At 40.8% G+C, this 16580-nt stretch overlaps 1 protein-coding gene across 1 annotated transcript in view; it reads right to left on the reverse strand.

Moving 5' to 3' along the window:
* Nucleotides 1-1451: 1451 nt before the first annotated feature.
* slc12a4 (solute carrier family 12 member 4) overlaps nucleotides 1452-16580 on the reverse strand; it is a 77586-nt gene continuing 62457 nt past the window's right edge. The window contains exons 20-24 of the mRNA XM_072279543.1: nucleotides 15789-15920; nucleotides 15591-15698; nucleotides 13095-13282; nucleotides 11443-11576; nucleotides 1452-2533 (exon numbers count right to left, since the gene is read on the reverse strand). Coding sequence (XP_072135644.1) covers nucleotides 2442-2533; nucleotides 11443-11576; nucleotides 13095-13282; nucleotides 15591-15698; nucleotides 15789-15920 — 654 coding nt within the window. The 3' untranslated portion in view covers nucleotides 1452-2441. The remainder of the gene's footprint in view (nucleotides 2534-11442; nucleotides 11577-13094; nucleotides 13283-15590; nucleotides 15699-15788; nucleotides 15921-16580) is intronic.

Genomic DNA, 16580 nt, shown 5'->3' on the forward strand with positions numbered 1-16580 from the left:
AACACAAAAAGCTGAATGAGAATCAGTGGGTGTGGGTCATCATGTTTGCAGGGCTAATTTAAGCTGTACTTTAAGTAATTAAAATTAACAAGTTACTTTAAAAATACAATTGAACATGAGTTCAGTTGCATGTGGTTTTAACTGATCTAAGCAGCTTTGGGCCAGCTGGTGGTGTAGTGGCATCAGCACTTGACTTCAAGGCAGATGGTCCTGAGTTCAAACCCAGCTGGGTCCCAACCTGGGCAGCAGCAGTTATCTGCGTGGAAGAAAGGCCTGGCAATCTTCTTCTGTATCTTGCCATGAAGACCCTATGGTCTAATGAACAACAACAAATGCAGCTTTATATGATAATAAAAATACTGTAAGTACTGATCACACTGAAAGATTAGAATAAAAACAAGACACAGTATACACACAAATGCAAGACAACATTCAAAAAATAAATATCAAGCAGTAATAAATCAAGGCAACCGGACTTGCTGTGTTGTCTAGAAGATGACTCATCTGAGAGGCTTCTTCAATTCTGATCCTTGTTGGGTAGTTTTCCAGCTTATAAACTCTGTGAGTGTTGGCGCATGGCCAAGTGGTTAAGGTGTTCGTTTAGTGATCTGAAGATTGCTAGTTCGAGCCTTGGCTGAGGCAGCGTGTTGTGTCCTTGAGCAAGGTACTTAACCACACATTGCTCTGCGATGACACCGGTGCCAAGTTGTATGGGTCCTAATGGACAACATCGGTGGCGTGGAGAGGGGAGACTTGCAGCATGGGCAACTGCCGGTCTTCCATACAACCTTGCCCAGGCTTGCACCCTGGAAACCTTCCAAAGTGCAAATCCATGGTCTCATGAGACTAACGGATGCCTATATAAAAACTCTGTGTGTTGTTTAAAGGTATAGCAATCACATGAGGATTGTCAAGAGATGTACAGATAATGAGAGGGTTATTAGTCTTATCTTTCCATGAATGGAGGTGTGAACTATTGAGGAGACACTGGGGTAGAGATGTTAGGACTGCATTATAAGTAGCCGATAGGTGGTGTCGTACCCCACCTCCTCTGTTCAGGGATGTGTTTTCCAGTTTGACAAAGATGGCTTCTTTAACCTCCTGTCTTCCCTGTCCAAAATGTGCACATTGTTATTATCAAAGGAGTGTCCATTGTCCTTTAGGTGTAGGTATACAGCCGAGTCTTCATCGACCAAGTTACGCCAGGGCCGCTAAATCAGCTTTCCTGCACTGAGTTGTAAACACCACTACCATGCCAGACTTCCAGCTATAAAGCATTGCAAATACCAAGCATATTTCAGCATACAGCCGTATGAAGAGCCTAAACATAAAATTGTAATTAAGTTGCTCAGAACTCTTTTATCCACATATTTACTGCATGGTTTGTAAATTTTAACTGATGTGTGGGCTAGCTGTCTACCAAGGCAAAATTTTAATATAGAAATATAGACTTGCTTTATACAGTACTTTATTGAGAAAAATAACATTTTTGATGACTATTTACTTTTAATATGATAAACAAAAGCACATTATAGTAATAGAACAGCTCCAAAAAATTAGGATAATTTTACAGCTGATAAGCATATTGTGAAATTTTAAACTAAACATTTAGCAGCTCCTTTACTTGTGCAATTACAAGCTTCCATCTCCAGCACACCAACTGCAGACTCTGCATGCCTGGGTGCAGCATACTCAATAAGTACAGTCCACCAACTGATGGTCCTAATTATATTCTGCAGGAAAAGACAGCACTTTCTATCTTGGACAACAATGAAAAATAATAAATACTAAAATAAATAAATTTGTCTTTGCCATAAACAGCATCCCAACCTTGGAAGATATAGCTAGGCAGTTTGGATCCCATTTCTTCATAATTAGCATCTACTATGCAAAAGACTTGAAAGTTATTTGATAACAAACCTGTTAAAATATTTTAAAATCCACATTATGTAATACAGAGAGTGTGGCATTGGAGACAGCACTGCAATATGTGACCACCAGCTGTGTCATTGTGTACAACGTTTTGGGACTGCAATACAGTTAAACTACCACTGCAGCTAATTTATATAAATTTAGACTTAGCTGAAATATAAAAGCAGTGCAAAGCTCAATACTGACACATCAGACATCTATTCCAAAGCCAAACTGCAATCGTATTTTAGAAAAGGTATTCAGTACTGTATACCTTTTATCTAGGGTACTCCTTTCATATTTTAACCGACTATTACACCGTAGCGTTGTTTATTCAAATTGCAATCAGCAGCTCTGAACTCTGATATTAGACATTGTTAATAAAGCTTCAATTGACACGGGACTTGGAAAATGACCAACGAGATTTTGTCTGAAGTCTGACCAATAAAAAAAAAAGTTCATCAAAAGACACAGTTTTTGGAATGTTTTCTGTGGTCATGTTTCCATACTGGTTCAGAAAGTAGTCATGTTCAAGAATAAATAGTGATAACTTCGCAGCCACCACCACGTACCAACAATACTCTCTCCAGACCTTCTGTAAGTACCTCCAGGAATTCCATGTCTAAAATTAGTATGTCAAGGAGATTAAAAATGCAATCTATTTTAAAGGGCCTTCTAGAGTTGTCCTTTAAGTTGTGCTTAAAGGCTACATGAATGCTTTCAGAATCTCTAATCCGGATTAAAGGCAAATTACATTCGACTAAATTGATTATAGAGCTTTTATGAGGCTGAAATCAGATGAAGACAATCTAATTGATGGAGGCTGAAATCAGATGATGACAATTTAATTGATGGGATTGTAAACCTTCAAAAGGTGTTTCATAAAATACCAACTATAATTATGTTAGAAAAATTGAAGCCCATGGGACAAAAAGGTTAATAGCAGCCAAGTACAAAATTAATTAAGGAAGAAAAAACACCTTTGGATGAATGTCTGTAGTTGTGTTTTCCTGTGTTTATTACATGGACTACTGTGGTTTTGATATGTGTTACAACCAGTACATACCGGTAGATCAGATTTGAAATCATAGTGAATGAGGGAAGATACTAACATCAAGCAAGCAAATATAAATATTCTGATGGAACAAGCAACACATGCCTTTTGTCATTCATTACTGAAAACAGCAGTGTTTTCAGAGTGGATTCGGAGCAAGAAGGCTGCGAGTGAACGGCTGATTTTCGGAGCGAGGGCAGTTTTTACCACTCGGGGTAAGAGAAAGGCAAGACTGTGCAGGCGCGTGACATCAGCCAGTAGAGTGCGAAAGGTTTAAAAAGAACGCCATATCCAGCGGGCAGCGTAGTGAGAGACAGCAGAGTGATAGGGCTCTGGCTCAATGGGCTTAGGTGGTAACAGGATGAAGCGAGGTAGGTTTACCAGTGTTATTTGCGGAAAAGAGGAAGTAAGTGTGTGAGGCCAGTTTTCTGTGCTCGGTGTCAGATGTGGGAGGTCCTGGAGTCTCCCAGCCTCCCAGACGGCCATATCTGCACCAGGTATGTCAAGTTAGGGAACTGGAGATGCAGCTTGATGACCTTCATCTGGTCAGGGAGAGCGAGGAGGTGATAGAAAGGAGGTGGTCACACTGGGGCCATGGGAGACAGACAAGTGGGTCACAGTCAGGAAGGGAAAGGAGAAGAGTCAGGTACTAGAGAGCACCCCTGTGGCTATACCCCTTGACAATAAGTACTCCTGTTTGAGTACTGTTGGGGGGGGGACAGCTTATCTGGGGGAAGCGACAGTGGCCGTGTCTCTAGCACAGAGTCCGGCCCTGTGGCTCAGAAGGGTAGGGAAAGGAAGAGGATGGCAGCAGTGATAGGAGACTCTATAGTTAGGGGGTCAGACAGGCGATTCTGTAGATGCAGGAAAGAAACTTGGATGGTAGTTTGCCTCCTAGGTGCCAGGGTCCGGGATGTTTCAGATCGCGTCCAAGATATCCTGCAGTGGGAGGGAGAACAGCCAGAGGTCTTGGTACATACTGGTACCAATGACATAGATAGGAAAAGGGAAGTGGTCCTGAAAAAAAAAGAGTACAGGGAGTTAGGAAGGACCGTAAAGGTAGTAATCTCAGGATTACTGTCTGTGCCAGGCGACAGTGAGAATAGGAATAGAATGAGGTGGAGGATAAATGCGTGGCTGAGGGATTGGAGCAGGGGGCAGGGATTCAGATTTCTGGATCATTGGGGCCTCTTTTTGGACAGGTGTGCCCTGTATAAAAAGGACGGGTTGCTCTTGAATCCCAGGGGGACCAACATCCTGGCGGGGAGGTTTGCTAAGGCTACTGGGGAGAGTTTAAACTAGAATTGTTGGGGGGTGGGAACCGAACTGAAGAGACTGGGGAAGAGGAGGTTGGCTCACAAATAGAGAAAGCTTGTAGACAGTGTGAGAGGGAGGATAGGCAGGTGATAGAAAAGGGATGTGCTCAGATCAAAGGTTTGAGATGCGTCTATTTTAACGCAAGGAGTGTTGTGAACAAAGCAGATGAGCTTAGAGCGTAGATCAGTACTTGGAGGTATGATGTGGTGGCCATTATGGAAACTTGGATGGCTCAGGGACAGAAATGGTTACTTCAAGTGCCAGGCTTTAGATGTTTCAGAAAGGACAGGGAGGGAGGCAAAAGAGGTGGGGGCGTGGCACTGTTGATCAGAGATAGTGTCATGGCTGCAGAAAAGGCAGACGCCATGGAGGGATTGTCTATGGAGTCTCTATGGGTGGAGGTTAGGAACAGGAAAGGGTCAATAGGGTCAATAACTTTACTGGGTGTTTTTTATAGGCCGTCCAATAGTAACAGGGGATATTGCGGAGCAGATAGGGATACAGATCCTGGAAATGAGTAATGGGAGATTTTAATTTCCCAAATATCGATTGGCATCTCCCTAGAGCAACGGGTTTAGATGGGGTGGAGTTTGTTAGGTGTGTTCAGGAAGGTTTCTTGACACAATATGTAGATATGCCCACAAGAGAAGAGGCTGTACTTGATTTGGTATTGGGAAATGAATCTGGTCAGGTGTCAAATCTCTCAGTGGGAGAGCATTTTGGAGATAGTGATCATAATTCTATCTCCTTTACAATAGCATTGGAGAGAGATAGGAACAGACAAGTTAGAAAAGCGTTTAATTGGAGTAAGGGGAATTATGAGGCTATCAGGCAGGAAATTGGAAGCTTAAATTGGAAACGGATGTTCTTAGGGAAAAGTACAGAAGAAATGTGGCAAATGTTCAGGGGATATTTGTGTGGAGTTCTACATTGGTATGTTCCAATGAGACAGGGAAGTTATGGTAGTGTACAGGGACTGTGGTCTACAAAGACTGTAATAAATCTAGTCAAGGAGAAAAGGTTCAGAGAGCTAGGTAATGTTAGAGATCTAGAAGATTATAAGGCTAATAGGAAGGATCTTAAGAAGGAAATTAGCACAGCCAGAAGAGGCCATGAGAAGGCCTTGGCGAGAAGGATTAAGGGAAACACCAAGGCACTCTACAAGTATGTGAAGAGCAAGAGGATAAGACGTGAAAGAATAGGAACTATCAAGTGTGACAGTGGGAAAGTATTTATGGAACCGGAGGAAATAGCAGAGGTACTTAATAAATACTTTACTTCAGTATTCACTATGGAAAGGGATCTTGGTGATTGTAGTGATGACTTACAGCAGATTGAAAAGCTTGAGCATGTAGATATTAAGAAGGAGGATGTGCTGGAGCTTTTGGAAAGCATCAAGTTGGATAAGTCGCCGGGACTGGATGAGATGTACCCCAGGCTATGTAGGAGGTGAGGGAGGAGATTGCTGAGCCTCTGGTGATGATCTTTGCATCATCAATAGGGACGGGAGAGGTTCCGGAGGATTGAGGATGTTGTTCCTTTATTCAAGAAAGGGAGTAGAGATGGCCCAGGAAATTATAGACCAGTGAATCTTACCTCAGTGGTTGGTAAGTTGATGGAGAAGATCCTGAGAGGCAGGATTTATGAACATTTGGAAAGGTATAATATGATTAGGAATAGTCAGCGTGGCTTTGTCAAGGGCAGGTTGTGCCTTATGAGCCTGATTGAATTTTTTGAGGATGTGACTAAACACATTGATGAAGGAAGAGCAGTAGATGTAGTGTATATGGATTTCAGCAAGGCATTTGATAAGGTACCCCATGCAAGACTTATTGAGAAAGTACGGAGGCATGGGATCCAAGGGGACATTGCTTTGTAGATCCAGAACTGGCTTGCCCACAGAAGGCAAAGAGTTGTTGCAGACAGGTCATATTCTGCATGGAGGTCGGTCACCAGTGGAATGCCTCAGGGATCTGTTCTGGGACCCTTACTTTTTGTGATTTTTATAAATGACCTGGATGAGGAAGTGGAGGGATGGGTTAGTAAGTTTGCTGATGACACAAAGGTTGGAGGTGTTGTGGATAGTGTGGAGGGCTGTCAGAGGTTACAGCGGGACATTGATAGGATGCAAAACTGGGCTGAGAAGTGGCCGATGGAGTTCAACCCAGATAAGTGTGAAGTGGTTCATTTTGGTAGTTCAAATATGGTGGCAGAATATAGTATTAATAGTAAGACTCTTGGCAGTGTGGAGGATCAGAGGGATCTTGGGTTCCGAGTCCATAGGACACTCAAAGCAGCTACGCAGGTTGACTCTGTGGTTAAGAAGGCGTACGGTGTATTAGCCTTCTATCAATCGTGGAATTTAATTTAGGAACCGATAGGTAATGTTGCAGTATATAGGACCCTGGTCAGACCCCACTTGGAGTACTGTGCTCAGTTCTGGTCGCCTCACTACAGGAAGGATATGGAAGCCATAGAAAGGGTGCAGAGGAGATTTACAAGGATGTTGCCTGGATTGGGGAGCATGCCTTATGAGAATAGGTTGAGTGAGCTCAGCCTTTTCTCCTTGGAGCGACAGAGAATGAGAGGTGACCTGATAGAGGTGTATAAGTTGATGAGAGGCATTGATCATGTGGATCGTCAGAGGCTTTTTCCCCAGGGCTTAAATGGTTGCCACAAGAGGACACAGGTTTAAGGTGCTGGGGAGTAGGTAGAGAGGAAATGTCAGGGGTAAGTTTTTTACTCAGAGTGGTGAGTGTGTGAAGTGGGCTGCCGGCAACGGTGGTGGAGGCGGATACAATAGGGTCTTTTAAGAGACTTTTGGATAGGTACATGGAGCTTAGAAAAATAGAGGGCTATGGGTAAGCCTAGTAATTTCTAAGGTAGGGACATGTTCGGCACAACTTTGTGGGCCTGTATTGTGCTGTAGGGTTTCTATGATTCTATGAAAATGCATGCAAAGTGGCACAATTTTAAAGGAGAGCCTAACAGGAGAGGGACTTGTGGGTCTTGAAAGTAGGAAAGATTAATACAGAAAATAAAACTATGGTTGGCAAAAAGTTTTTAGTAAGTCCAAGGGGACAACGACAATTAGGTGCTTTATTCAAAGAAAATGAAATATGACAAAGGCATATAATTTAAATGGTTTCAACAGGAAATTACACAGCTGGGGAGGTGAGAACTGAAACATGAACTGTAAGGTTAAAGTAGATGTGACCAGAATATAACATTGCCACTGGCTGGTTGGGAAAATGGCCTACGTTTGTGCTACACTACCAAATAATGTAGAAAAGGAAGGCTTTGCCAAAGGGCATGATGGGTATAAGGTGACAACATTTTATGTTTTAAGGAGGTATCAAGCTGATCCAGGTAGATGGGTTTTAGGGAGATATCAAGAATTCAGTGCAGGAAATATTAGTGAATATGGAGAAGTCTTGCATAATTCTGCAGAACATGGAACTGTACAGCAAAGTACAGGCCCTTCAGCCCACAATGTTGTAATGGCCTTTTAAACTACTCCAAGATCGATCTAATCCAACCCCCCCCCCACATAGCCCTCTATATTTCTTTTATCCAAGTGTCCATCTAAGAGTCCCTTAAATGTCCCTAATGAATGTTGTTCTACCACCATCCCTGACAGTGCATTCCATACTCCTAACACTCAGGTTAAAAAAACTACCTCTCACATCCACCCTATAATTTCTACATTCACCTTAAAAGTATGTCCACTTGTGTTAGCCATTTCTGCCCTGGGAGAAAGCTGCTGACTGTCGACTCTATCTATGTTTCTTAATAACTTATGCACCTCTATCAAGTCAGCTCTCATCCTTCTTTATTCAAAAGAGTAAAACCCAAGTTCACTCAACCTTTACTCGTAAGATAGGTTCTCTATTCCGGGCAGCATCTGGTAAGTCTCCTCTGCAGCCTCTCTAAAGTTTTCACATCTTTCCTAAAATGAGGTGACCAGAACTGAACACAATATTCCAAGTGTGGTCTAACCAGAAATTTATACAGCTGTAACATTATGTCATGGCTCTTGAACTCAATCCACTGCCTAATGAAGGTCAACAGATCATATTCCTTCTTAGCCACCCTATCTCCTTGCCTGTAACTTTGAGGGATCTATGGACGTGCACCCCAAAATTCCTCCGACCTCCATACTAAGATTCCTGCCATTAACTTTGTACTCTGCCTTCAGGTTTAACCTTCCAAAGTGTATCACCTCCCACTTTTCCAAACTGAACTCCATCTGCCATTTCTCAGCCTAACCCTGTATTATGTCCATGTTCCACGACCTTTGTGTCATCTGCAAATTTACTAATTTACCCTTCCACTTCCTCATCTAATAATTACAAAGAGCATGGGACCTAGAACACATCCTTGTGGAACACCACTAATCTAATACACTCCATGTACTACCACCCTCTGCTTTCAGTGGACAAGCCAATTCTGGTTCAATGCAACCAACTTTCCTGAACCCCATGCCTACTGACTTTCTCAATGAGCCAACCAAGGGAAACACTGTTCAACACCTTACAATAACCCATATACATCACATCCACCACTCTACCTTCATCAATTTGTCACTTCCTTGAAAATGTCAATCAGGCTGGTAAGACATAACCTGCCCCGCACAAAACAATGCTGACTATTCCCAATCAGACTATGCACCTACAAATGCTTGTAAATTCTGTCTCTATGAACTCACTCCAATAGTTTTCCCAGCATTGTTATAAGACACACTGGTCTATAATTCCCAGGGTTATCATTATCATCTTCTTGATTAAAGGAATAACATTTGGCACCCTCCAATCTTCTGGTACTACTCGTTTGGTGTCTAAGGACACAAAGATCATTGTCAACAGTGCAGCAATCTCTTCCCTTGCTTTCTGTGGGTTATATCCCATCAACACCTGGGGTTTTAGCTATTCTAATATTTTTCAAAAGTCCCAACACATCCTCTTTCTTATTGTCGACATGTTACAGCACATTTGTCTATTCTACAATGACCTCACATTTGTCATGGTCCCTCTCACTGGTGAATACTAAAGCAATGTATCCATTAAGGACCCCCCACCTCCTATGACTTCAAGCACATAAGCACGTTTCCTCTTTTACCTCTGATCAGTCCTATTCTCAATCTCGTAATCCTCCCGTTCTTCCCATACATATAGAGCACCTTGTGATTTTCCTTAAAGCTTACTCACCGGGCCTTTTTCATGTCCCCTTCTAGCTCTCCTAAGTGCATTCTTAAATGCCCTCCTGGCTGCCTTGTAACTTTCAAGAATGTGGTCTGATCTTTGTTTCTTAAACTTTAAGTATGCTTCCTTCTTCCTCTTGACTAAATGTTCCACCTCTCTTGTCAATCATGGTTCCTTTACCCTACTATTCATTCCTTGCCTCAATAGGATAAACCGTCCTGAACCCCACAGAAATGTCCCTAAACAATTTCTGTATTTCCCTTGTACATTTCCCTCAGAACATCTGTTCCAATTTACGATCCCAAGTTCCTGCTTAATAGCATCAAAATTAGCCCTCTCCTAATTAATTCTTTCTCAAAGCATCTGATCCTATCCTTGTCCAAGGCTCTGCTGAAGGTCAGGGAGTTGTGTCACTGTCATTGAAATCTCACCCACTGACAAAATGGTCATCTGACTAGGTTCATTGCCCAGTACAGCCTCTCCTCTAGTCTGCCTGTTCACACATTGTGTCAAGAATCCTTCCTGGCTATATCTAACAAATTCTGCCCTATCTAAGCTTCTTGCACTACACAGAGGAATAGAGCTTAGCAAGATGGAAAACCGCAGGGTTGAAGAAGATTATAGAAACTCAAAATGGGGGTCCCATCACCAGAATTAGATGCATAGATGATATCTTAATATTTGAGATGCTTGATGAATATTTCAGAACAGGTAAGACAAAAAAAATAGATTTCAGTGAAAATAACTCACATAGTGTGAAAAATGGGAGAACATGGAAGAGTCTAGAAATTACATTAGATTGGAGTAAGTAAGTCATTACACCAAGCAGCTCTCAGAAGTTCAATTGTAAAGTTGAGCCTGATCTTGGATATAGTAATTGTAGCCTTGTTCAGTCCATAAAGGGTCAGGGAGTACTAATGGGTCCATCAAGATCATGTGGTGAGAGCCAAAGTTGAGCCTCAATTTCTCAATGTTTAGCTCAAATGGCTTCATCCATTATTGGACATTAGACAAGCTTTCAACAACAGACTCCGGATATTAAGGGCAGAGACGATGACATGATAGAGATAAATGTTGTTAGCAGTGAAAAAGATTAGACCTCAAAGACAGTTCCTCAGCAGACTTGGTGTGGTATGCTATGTATTTACCACAGAGTAATGAGGGCTATTGAAAAGGGAAGGGTGCCATGACAGAAATGTGATTGCAGGGTTTCAAATGTGGAGCTCTAAGATGGGGACTGAAGATAACAATACTGATGCGGAAAACAACTATGTGACAAGAACAGTTAATTTAGACTAAATAAAATGCTGTTTCAAAGAATGTGCACATGATACTATGCATAGCCACAGTATTCATTATTGACAATGGGTGGGCATGGCTGAGGGGATGAGATCTGGACTAAAAGTTAAAAACCAAACCTGCCTGCTTACTTGCTTGAATCAGGTAAATTAAAATATGTTTACCCTTCATATATTAAATTAAAGCTTACATTATCTAATCAACTCACTGAAATGCTGGAAACCCTCAGCAAGTTAGACATTGTCTGTGATGAGAGAAGATCAAGAAGGTTCAAGCTGATGACTTTGGCTTCCAACTGCTGCTGCCTGACCTGCTGAGAAGTCCCAGCATTTTCTGTTGTGCAGGATTCCAGTAAATATTTCTGTTCTGTACAGTAAATTAAACAGTCAGGCAGTGCAAAATTTCAGGGTCTGCTCAATCAAATCAGATGCCAAATTAAATACCTAGCATTTATTTAGATGTGTATATTCAAGGGTGTATATGTAATTTTAAGATAAGGAACAGAATTGAGAATATACAGTTCAACAGAAAATCTTTGTTATGACCATGTATCTCTATTGGTAAACATTGAATAACAAGATCAACTGAAATATCACCAGGGCTATCTTTTTGCCAAATATTCTTGCTAGAATTTACTGGAAAATACTTGACAAAGGATACAGTTTTCATCTCCATCTTGATTTTTTGGTGGTCCAGGCATGTTAAGCAAAACTAGTTTGGAATCATGGGATCTATTTACGATGACTTCATTCAGCTTCACCGCTGTGTGCATTCTCCTTACATTGGACTGGTCTCTGAAAAAGATAAGCAACATCCTTGTTGAATACATTAAAAAAAAGAAACATATAGACTAAGTACAGATTGTGTTGGGTTCTGTGCCAAAACACACTTAGCTTTAGTTGTCATATCTATAGAGAGCCATCACATCTGCTAATCCATCGTTCAACTCATCCCAAAATTCCATACCAGTGTGTGGAGTTGCAGACGCTGATAAGGAGCTGGAGGTCAGATGGGCATTCATCTACCTTCCTGCTCTGCAGCTAGATTCACCCCAAGCCATGGACATGCTGCAGAAAATGACTTGATGGGAGGAGCATCTGACCCTCATCTTTATGGCAAGAACGTTGGGCATGAAAAGGGTGACCCATTCATGTAGATCATCCTGCCTGAGTATAACCAAATCACGCAGGTAACGACATTATTAAGATTTCATTTTATTGTTTGCTTTTACAGGTGACCCCTGCATTATAGCAGTTTGGACAACAAAAATTTTCCCTTAACAACTCACTACCAACACTCTGAGATAGAGAATACAGATCTGCTTTTGCAGAATTTGTGTCAATACTTGTTGTTTCAATTCATATTTTTGATGCATTGCTACTTTGCATTATGGAATATTGGGATACAGATGGATTTCCAGCTATTCTAGGTTAAGCTCTCCAGTAATGTGAGAGTTGGCTGCAATGTTTTCTGATACTTTCAATATTATATAGATACAAAATATTGTATGATTACATTCAGTTTATTAGCCTAGATGAATGGATTCTTTGCATTAAAGGAGAAAGTGGAAAGATCTGCGTACCAGAGTATTATTTTTCCCTAACTCTGATGTCTTCAGTCAGCAAGTGAATGAAGACCAGAAAAACACGGGGAAGATTTTCCTAAGAAATACTCCTAGTGGTTCAGTAAGTTCAGGACAGGACTCCTGTGTCTGGGTTGGAGTCATTAAATTTCTGACAGTGCTTGCTGGTATTTTGCTGACTGAGTCCAGAAATACAGCACTAACTTCCTGCAACTCTTCAACATTAATGGAAGGAAATCTACTTTCAAATTTGCAAGGAAACAAAGACTTCATTCATTTTAATGAAGAATAATAACTGGAAGGGAGAAATTAAAGTTGAAATAACTTGAATTTCTATGAATGGATCAACTCTTAAAGTTTAAGTTTTTGAAAGCAAATTTAAAAAAACTAAAAAATTAAGAACTTGATTAACTTTTAATGCATTTAATGTTTCCCAACTGTCAGAGACTTACAAAAATTCACTTTTCCAGATTTAAATTGACAACAATCAACTTTTATTCAGCAACTTGCTAAGGAAATTCGGTCTGATTTGATTCAACAATATAATTACTTTGTTGATATTTAGATGTTGATGTAGGTTTCTGAATGCCAACACAAAGTTCTAAGTATACTTCCAGGCAAAGAAATGCATCAATAACAGTAAGTACCAATTCCATAAAAAAAGAGGAAACTCTTCTATGGTTATGTTATTCATAGAAAGCTTGCTTCCTCTGAGACATTTGACACTTACGGTTTAATACTGATTAATTCTCTGAAACTGTTTGGGGTGGCAGCGCCACTTCGGTTTCTTTCAGATTCACATTTTTCTTTTGTCCAGGTCATCTGTACCTTCTCAGGATAAATGTGCATCTCTTCCTCCTCATCCATGTACACGTGAATTGGATGGATTAATGAATTTCTATCCTTTATTAACTGAGCCTAGAAGAAATTAGTGTGGGACTTTTAAAGACTGAACGATAGCATTAGCATTTTTTAAATAAAGAATATATTCCAAAAATACTTACCATAAGACAATTTACAATTGGGTGCATTATCTGCTATATCACCGGTATTAAGATTCCTGCATATTGCCAAAGTGCAGTGGCAGCATGTTTGTGTCCTTGAGCAAGGCACTTAACCACACATTGCTCTAGTCTGTGCGAGGAGTGGCGCCCCACACAGACTTCCAATCTGCGCCTTGAAAGGCATGAAAATGCCCGACGCAGGCCTCTCATGGTCTGAGTCAACGTTCCCTTCCCCTCTCCATATTGCCAAAGGGGTAAAATGCACAAGAAATGTTAAGTAGTCATGCCTGTCTTAAGAATTTAATACTATATTTATACTAAATTTATATTATAAAATTCTACACAAGATTGCCTTCCTGATGTAGGAATATAATTTCAAATCCCTTCCATCTACTGCATTCCTTAGTGTGAATGACTCTTACTTCTGTGGTGCTAACAGCATACATTAGATTAAGGCTTCTGGTTTCTGAGATAGAAATCTAAGCTTGTTTTCAGAATCTTGTAATAAATACAAAAACAAAAACACTTTACCTAGGGTGCAAACAATATTGGAGTACTGGCTGGAAATGACCTTGGGTTTTTTTTCTATCAACAGCTTTGGATCTAGGGTTCAGAGGGTAAACAGCTTCAAGTTCCTTGGCATCCACATCACTAAAGACCTCATGTGGTCTGTACATACCAGCTGTGTGGTGAAAAAGGCACGACAGCGCCTCTTTCACCTCAGACGGTTGAGGAAGTTTGGTATGGACTCCCAAATACTAAGAACTTTCTACAGGAGCACAATTGAGAGCATCCTGACTGGCTGCATCACTGCCTGGTATGGGAACCGTACCTTCCTTAGTTGCAGGACCCTGCAGAGAGTGGGGCTGTCTGTCGTTGTGAACTTCCCATGATTCAGAATATTTACAAGGACAGGTGTGTAAAAAGGGCCCGTAGATCACTGGGGACCCAAGCCATCCCAACAACAATCTATTCCAGCTGCCACCATCTGGGAAACAGTAACGCAGCATAAAAACCACGACCAGCAGGCTTCTTCTACCAGGCCATCAGACTGATGAACTCACACTGACTTGAGTACTCTATATTACATTGACCATTCTATTTATTATAAATTACTATGATTGCACATTGCACATTTAGATGGAGACGTAACGTAAAGATTTTTACTCCTCAATGTATGTGAAGGATGTAAGAAATAAAGTCAATTCAATACTGACAAGGAAACAATTGCCTTTCTGTGGGATACCCTGGGTCTAATGCTAGCAAACTAAATCCTTGAAGGTGTCAATGTTCCTACAAGTTTGAAATAGTGTGTGAAATTGAGTTTTAGGTTTGTAAATGAGTTTTTAAGTGAGCAATAGGCTACAGGGAAGTGACTGCATTCAGCTTCAACCCCAACCACCCACTGAAACTGGGAACACAATGTGAGCTCTGCAGGTTGCAAAACTTCCTGTTATCTGCTTCAGATAGAGATTTGTATGTTCCTGAAGGCGAACTCAGTTGCTCCATCCTCCCAACAAGTGTCACTAACACAGTAACGTTCAATTTTGCGTTGCCAGTTGGCATTTAAAAGCACAAGGAACTTGTGATCTTCAACACCTATTTCGATCAGATGTTTAACCTGTCCAGGAATGCACTGCATCCAAATGATAAAGTTACCCTTTTCATTCTAGAATTGCCAAAACCTAATGGGACATTATCTGTGAGATTCTCCTCCGATGTAAAAGTATCAATAATTGCGATCTGAATTGTGACAAAGTCCATTGCAGAATCTTAAATCACTTACATAAACTAATGAAATGAACAAAATACAAATTGATACTATGAACATGGCTGAGGTTCAGGAATGCGTAATTTTAAGTCACATCAAATCAAACATAGCCTTGAAGTCTAAATAGGTATGCTTTTGGAAAATAATTTTAGTCAGTCTTGCATGTTGAAGCAGTTAGAGGATAATGCATAAGAGTTTACCAGGTACAGAACATGATATGATGGGAGATGAACTATTTTAGTAAATGATGCGGGAATAAGATTGAGACGATTAACAAAAATGCATTTGAAGAGTCTATTCAGTAAGCAGCTTGATAAAGTTAAAATCTGTGCTGAGACCTAGTTACAACATCATTTCTTTCTGTTAAATTAATCTACCAGGGCAATTAATCACACCTTCCGAGACCAAGATATATAGATGAGCGTGATTATTAAAAATTACTGCCATTTACCTCTCTTTCCCTCTCAGTCTTGGACAACCGCATCTGCCTTAACATTTGTGACCGCTGTTCCATCATGAGAGTCCTTTCATATGTGTAAGCTGAAATATCACTGCCATGCTGAGGGTAAGAATTGGATATTATTGTAAGAATAAACAGTCCCTTAATAAAAGCTTCATTTTGTTGTGTCCTAACAGGTTTGCTCCTCACCATTTCAACAACTTCAACTTCTGCTTCAATCCGCAGGTGATAAAGAAAAATTGCAAGGTCCTTCTTCATTTGAATACTATTGTCATCCATTTGGGCTACTGTGAAAATGCGCATTTTGCATTTCTTCCAGACCTGCACAGAATTACAACTCGAGATCAATATATATTTTGGCGAGCCAGCAAACAAAAGCCCAAACAATTAAAAATAAATGTACAATGAGCCCCATTTCCATTAATTGCCCTAAATTCAGACCCCAGAAAAATGTAACTTTTATTCCCATGTAACTTTTATTGGAAAGTGCTCATTGCTGGCACATGTATGGCACAAATATTACTTGTCACTTAGCAACGTGAATCTGATTTTCAGCAAGGTACAGAGTCTCTCTGTTTGATGTTAATTTGTGAGTCAGATATGCATAAGAGATTCTGAAGATACTGGGAATCTAGATCAACACTCAAAATGCTGGAAGAACTCAGCAAGTCAGATAGCATCTATGGAGGGAATAAACAGGACTGGAAGGGAATGGGGAGAAGCCAGAATAAGGTGGTGGAGGGAGGGGAAGGATTACAAGCTGGCAAGTAATAGATGAAGTCAGGGGATTGGAAAGGTGGGTATGTGTGGGAGGGGTGATGAGGTGAAAACCTGGGAGGTGATAGGTGGAAAAGGTAACAACTAAAGAAGGAACCTGATGTCAGCAAGGTGGACCATGGGAGAAAGGGAAGGAAGAGGGGAGGCCAATGGACAATTTTGAGAAGTCAATGTTCATGCTGTCAGCTTGGAGGCTACCCAGAT

Source organism: Mobula birostris, chromosome 15 (genome assembly GCF_030028105.1).
Source record: "Mobula birostris isolate sMobBir1 chromosome 15, sMobBir1.hap1, whole genome shotgun sequence".
NCBI classification, from domain to species: Eukaryota; Metazoa; Chordata; class Chondrichthyes; order Myliobatiformes; family Myliobatidae; genus Mobula; species Mobula birostris.